Source organism: Mus pahari, chromosome 21 (assembly GCF_900095145.1).
Source record: "Mus pahari chromosome 21, PAHARI_EIJ_v1.1, whole genome shotgun sequence".
Lineage (NCBI taxonomy): Eukaryota > Metazoa > Chordata > Mammalia > Rodentia > Muridae > Mus > Mus pahari.
The window spans coordinates 3,412,681-3,419,281 of record NC_034610.1 but is presented as its reverse complement, the minus strand read 5'-3'; the positions used below and the strand labels follow the sequence as shown (position 1 = coordinate 3,419,281).

Here is a 6,601-nt window from a genome sequence, read left to right as displayed (position 1 = left end):
ATTAAAGCCAAGGCTGGACTTAGCTGCACTGAAGATGTTAACTGCAAACCCACGTAATCACAAGGGATGCCTATACTTTACTCACACAAAAAAAAATTAACCTCTTTAAAGTTCTAAAATTAAATCCTAAAACGCTCCGCTCTTGGGAGTCTGCAGTGTGAAAGCATAAAAGAACCCTGCTTAATCAACAACCTACCCTGCCCTTTTCAAAAGTTACGGGACTAAAGGATGGCCCAATGAGAGCCCATGGTGAGTGGAGAAGGAAGGCGTGGCAATTCACGCCAGGTAGCGGAGGAGGAACCGGGAAACAGGAGACAGCCGGCCCCGCCCGCCTGTGCCCCAGCGCGTAACAGAGCGGGGAGCCAGGCTGCCAAGGGCGTGTCACCGCCCGGGGAGCGGGGAGCGCGACGGCGTGGCAGGAGAAGAAACGACCCGGGGGTGGCCCTTGAAACATCAGGAGCACATGGGCTTGCTGGGATGGCGCTGACAGCAGCCCCCGCGCCGGGCCAAACGGCGTTACCTTCGCCCCAATGGCCGCCACCAACATCTGGGCGGCCCTGCCTGCCAAGAAGCCGCCACTGCTCAAGCGCCCCCCGCGACCAGCGGGTGGGCGGGGCCGCGAGCCGGAAGTGGCCTTCACCGCTGACCCTTCCGGAAACCCCGCTGGCTGGAACTGCCTGGAGTTCCTGCCTCCAGGCGGAACCTCGGGTTGCTCGGCAACCGATGCGGGCGCGACTGACTCGCTCCAAGTTCCCGGGAGAAACCCGAGGGTACCAGCAACCTGCTGCTGGGGCCCCCTCGCGTCCCGCCCGCTTCCCCGAGAGCGGCGTCCTCTCGGGTCGCAGCATCCCTGCCCTTGGCACTACTTACAAGTCTCCGACTACGACGACTCCTTAGCCCCCACCTGCTTCAGAGCCCACCTTCACCGAAGGGGAAGCAGTTCGACCCTCAACATGGCGTCGGCGATGACAGACCGTAACCCTCGGACCGCCGAGGCCTCAGGCACCTACACCTATACCAGTAGGCCCCGGGCCGTGGCTTGCCAGCGCCGCCGCTACCGGGACAGCATTTTGCAGCCGTGAGTGACCAAAGTAGCTCCTGTCTGGTCTCCGTTTTTTGCATCCCTTCTGCTTTCCCTTGTCTACAAAGCTATGTGGTTAAACAGAGGCACAGCTGGTCTGAGCCACGACACGTACACGAATGGTTATGGACACCACCAAACACTATACGGAAGCATTCACCTACACATTCTTAGTCCACAGTTCGGCCAAGTTAGTATCATCACTCCATCATGCAGATGAGGAAAATGAAGTACAGAGGATAGCATGTTCCAACTGAGAGAGCCAGCCACATAAAGCTCTCCTTTCATACCAGTCTGGGTGGAATTAGGTTAGCCCTCCATGCAGGACCATAAAACATACTGTTACCCTAGTGAATGTTTGCAAATATTCAGGCCTGTATATGTAATAAAGACTTCAGAGCTCTTTCTATAAGCTTCAAGTTTTGGAATAGCGGGGTTTGAGAATGCAAGCTTTAGCTCTACACCTTTTGCTCACCTAGAACCTTGCCTAACACATAGGAAGTTCTTAGTGTAAATTGAAGTGGTGGTTGAACACTTGTAACCCTCAGCCAGGCCTGAGACAGACCTGTTATCCCAGAGGCAGGAGCAATAGGATGTCTGAATTTTTTTTGTAACAAGTTGATTTTTTTTTATGTTGAGGTAACATGTTGACTAACTTATCTGTGTATCAAAGCAATGCAGAAACCATAGGAAATGTTTCATGAAAGTGGTTACTTACAAAGTAGATTAATTGAGACCCTTAATCATAAGAACCTTGATAACCCTTGGAATAGAGCATATGGGGGGGTGTCATTAGCTGAATTTGCTGGTGATTGATTGTATAACCACATCCAAAGAATCATTATCTCTAGGTCAGTATGCCTCAGTTCTACAAAGTCCTTCCTTAGTCTAGTCTTGTTCAGAAGTTTCTATATCGACCTTGACCGTAGTAAATAAGTTTTCCAGATAACACATGGCTAGACTGTATAACTGTGTTTAAAGGGAGCGAAATTACAAGTTATCTTGATTAGATATGTGACTGGGCTGAATCCTGGTATTATATTTAGATATGAGAAGCCAATTTCACCAACACAGAAATGAGAATCTCTCTTTTTTTTTTTCCTCTGAGAAAGTTAAAAATTTAAAAACAGTACAAGCCAGATGTGATTTAAGGGCTTCTGCCTTTTTGTAGCACAATAAATTATAAACCTGGAAAAAAAGCATTTGAATACAGGTTTTCTTGTTTACAGACAAGAAGTTTTAACAGAATGGGCATCCCTAACCTGGAAGCCTGAAGCTTTTTACATGTATATGTGAATGTCTCTGTGTGTGTGCATGGGGGTGCAGGTGTCAGTGGACCCCAGAAGAGGCCATCAGAACCCTTGGAGCTGGAGTTGCAGATGGTTGTGAGCTGCCTACAATGAGTGCTGGGAACCAAACCCTATTCCTCAGCTGGACCCCGCCTGAGACCAGGTAGCTTGGGCAGAAAAGCATGCTGTGTGCTCATGTTCCCAAGGTGCTTTGGTGTCCGTCAGCTCAGCCCCACTGGTGACAGTGAGTCATGGGTGTGGTGAGGCCAGTCTCACAGCTATCCACGGGAGAGCACTGAAGGACTCCAGAGCAAAGTTGACTTTCGGTTAAACACTTGATTCCTTTATTAAATGTACATTTCAATCCCTGAATGGAGCTTTTAGTCTTTTAGGACAGACTCCAATTTATTAAGTAAGGCCCTTTTCACAATTGTTGAATAGTATTCAGTACTTAAAGCCTAAACACACCCCAGGTCTTACTAACAAGGAGAGTCTGGACAGATCTTTTCTGTCTCTCTTCAGTTCAGTAAAAGTGATTATTCCCAACATGAAATTATTGTAAGTAATAAATTAAATGTTTAGCTGGGTGGTAGTGGCCTTTAATCCCAGTGCCTGGGAGGCAGAGACAGGTGGCTCTCTGAACCTGGTCTAAAGAGTAAGTTCCAGGACAGCCAAGGCTATGCAGAGAAACAGATTACATAAACCATAGCCCTGTCTCCGTATTTTAAGTACTGTACTACTATTTCCTTTGTACAGTTTTAGATGTTTGTATTTACTGAATGTGTATGGGTGTTTGTCTGCTTGTGTATATGTACACAGTGCCAGAGATACACAGTTCTATGGAACTGGAGTTACACTGGGAACCAACTGGCTCTTCGGAAAGAGCAAGTGCTCTTAAGCACTAAGCCATCTCTCCATCCCCTGTAAGATATTTTTCATCTAAATTCTTTTGAAACAGGTTCTTAATGGAATATATATATATATATATATATATATATATATATTCTATCGTTCACTTAGAATTTTCTGTTTTACAGAGTTGAAGAACCTATGAGTTATGGGAACATCATGTATGACAGAAGGGTGATCCGAGGCAACACCTATGCCCTGCCCACAGGACAGGTGGTAAGCACACCGAGTGGCTGGCCTGTTTAATCCTGTTGTTGTAACAAACACTGTGACCAAAAGCAGCTAGAAAGGGAAAAGGTTTATTTAGCTTACACTTTCGGGTCACAACCCATCATTGAGAGAAATCAGGGCAGGAGCTGAAGCAGAAGTTGGAGCAGAAACCATGGAGAAATGTTTCCACCTGGCTCACTCAGCCAACTTTCTTACTCAAGCAAGGGATGGTGCCTTCCACAGGGGGCTGAGCCCTTCACTCAGTCATTAGTCAGAATAGCCTCATGCAGACGAGGCCACAGGCAAGTCCAAGCTGAGTGGTTCCTCAGTCCGACTCTTCGCTTCCCCAGTGACTCTGGATTGGTGTCAAATTGACAGTGAAAACTAACCAGGACGTGGCCTAACACAGCTTTCATTTTATCTGTGCTGAAGTTGTACACTTGTGTCAGATTTTAATCTGTCACCTAAAATATTTTTAAAATGAAGTAAAAATAAATTACTTAAAGAGTAAATTTTTAAAAGACATAGAAGCTAGAGGTGTAGACCATGATAAAGCAGTTGCCTAACATGTGCAAGACCTTCAATTGAGTCCCCAACACTGCCCACCAAGTATGCCTATATGTATGTGAATATGTGTGTGCATATGTGTGAATTGTGTATTATGTACATATGTATGTATTATGTATGTATGTGCATATGTATGCATTGCATAGGCATGTATGCATGTGTGTATGTATGTATGTATGTGCATGTGTTTGTAGATACAGTGGTACTTGCAGGAGTTACTGTTTGATGGGCCCAGAGCTTCAGTTACAGACAAGTGAACAGTCTGAGGGTAAGTGGTGCTGGTCACAGTGGTGTGGGCATGTTCTGCCATGGAGTTCTATACATAAGGACAGTAGATGTGGCACCAGTTCATTGATTCTGCCATGCCTGCTGCTCTCTCTGCAGTGTACTAAACAACCCTGTTTTCTGTCCTCTGGTCTAAGGGTAAATCCTTTTACCAGCCATTATATTTCCCAGCATGAAAAAAGAAAAGTAGTAACTTATACAATATTTTATACAATTATAAATAATTACTAAAACAAACCCTATTTTGTTTTTATTCAATAGATTCTAGTGGACCCTCTAAAAGATTCTAAACTTGGATTTTTGTACTAAATTGTTGCAGATCAATTTAAGCAATTTACAGACATCATCAGCATGAGGCCACCCTGGCTGGCATCTGACACATTTAGTTTTGTTTAGATTGTCTTACCCTCTACTACTGATATTGTTTGATCTAAAAGTCTTAATTATGTATCTTTTCTTTACACACTCAAAAACACGACACAGGACTGTGTATTGTTTTTTATTGTTTTGTTGTTGTTGTTATTATTGTTCTTTTTGGGGGGTTGAGGTTGTTGAGGGTTGGAGGGGCTGTATGTTTGGTTGGTTTGTTTTTTTGACACAGGGTTTCTTTGTGTAGCCCTGAGTGTCCTGGAACTCACTCTGTAGACAAGGCTGTCCTGGAACTCAGAAATCCACCTGCCTCCCACGTGCTGGGATTTAAGGTATAAATCACCACTGCTGGGCTAGGACTGTGCACTTTTAAAAATTATTTATTTAATGTATATGAGTACACTGTGGCTGTCTTCAGACACACAAGAAGAGGGAATGAGATCCCATTACAGGTGATTGTAAACCACCATGTGGCCATGTGATTGCTGGGAATTGAATTCAGGACCTCTGGAAGAGCTGTCAGTGCTCTTAACCACTGAACCATCTCTCCAACCCTAACTGCATTTTTTAAAAACAAGCTTCTCTAGACAGCTTTGGTACAGCCAGCTCAGGAAGAGCCCACATATGGGATTTAGACATACTGTGTCAGAATGTAGCAGTGTAGTGAGCACAATATACCTAAAACAAATATAAAAAAAATTAATAACCCTTTTAAAAATACCTTTACTCAAATAATCAGCATCTTACTATAAAAATCTGCCCTAAAACTTCCTGGTCCTTCTTCTCAGGACTGAAAATGCCCTAAGACACATTCTCAGAAACCCTGACAGACTCCAGGGTGGAAGGCTGCAGGCTGCCCAGGGGCTGTGGCTTAGTTAAGGAGCAGCATGCACATGTATTTCCTTCCATGTTTCCTTTCTACCTCTCTACACCATGCTCAGGACGCTGGAGAAGCCCATACCACCCACCCATAGACACACCCCTAAGAGAGAAGGGCAGGCCTACAGACCCATACTTCAGCCAGACACTAAAAGAGAGGCTGCCCTGCCCCTCCCCACAGTGTCAGTGAGGCTGGGCTACTTAGGCAGCACTCCCACCCCACAAACAGCAAGACAATGTAAACCGCACATACACAGCAAAGAGTGCAACTCCATCCCCTACTCCTCCTGCTGAGGTGCTGTCCACAAACGGAGAGCAGGAAGCTGGGTTTCACCCTCTCTCAGCCAGTGAGGCAAGTCATAGGAGATGACACATGGTGGTGCCCTACTTCTTCTGAGTGCTGGTAGCAAGACCAGCAGTGACCTAGGCTGTTAGTCCGTCAAAGAGAAACAACATAGTAGCAGTCAGTGCTGCTGCCCTCCTGCCCCTTCCTTATCCAGACACTAGCATCAGCACAACCACACCAGCACCTAGTACCACTAAGGAAGCAGGAAAGCATCCTGGGGAGGGAGACTCCCAGCCCCCTCACACATACACCCACTGCAATAAGAACCCCACACACTCCCACTGCAATAAGAACCATACACATCCACTGCAGTAAGAACCACACACACCCACTGCAATAAGAGCCACACACACCCACTGCAATAAGAGCCACACACACCCACTGCAATAAGAACCACACACACACCCACTGCAATAAGAACCACACAAACCCACTGCAATAAGAACCACACACACCCACTGCAATAAGAACTACACAAACCCACTGCAATAAGGACCACACACACCCACTGCAATAAGGACCACACACACACCCACTGCAATAAGAACCACACAAACCCACTGCAATAAGGACCACACACACCCACTGCAATAAGGACCACACACACCCACTGCAATAAGGACCACACACACCCACTGCAATAAGGACCACACACACCCACTGCAA

The 6,601-nt window shown here is 46.1% G+C and overlaps 1 protein-coding gene across 3 annotated transcripts in view; it reads left to right on the top strand.

Annotated features, from left to right (window-relative positions):
• The first annotated feature begins 333 nt into the window (after positions 1–333).
• The window catches only part of Rsph3 (radial spoke head 3), a 50,564-nt gene continuing 44,296 nt past the window's right edge, over positions 334–6,601 (top strand). For all 3 annotated transcript variants that reach the window (XM_029533040.1, XM_021221504.2, XM_029533039.1), the window contains exons 1-2: positions 334–1,078; positions 3,408–3,495. In XM_029533040.1, the coding sequence (XP_029388900.1) occupies positions 531–1,078; positions 3,408–3,495 (636 nt within the window). In that variant the 5' untranslated portion in view covers positions 334–530. The remainder of the gene's footprint in view (positions 1,079–3,407; positions 3,496–6,601) is intronic.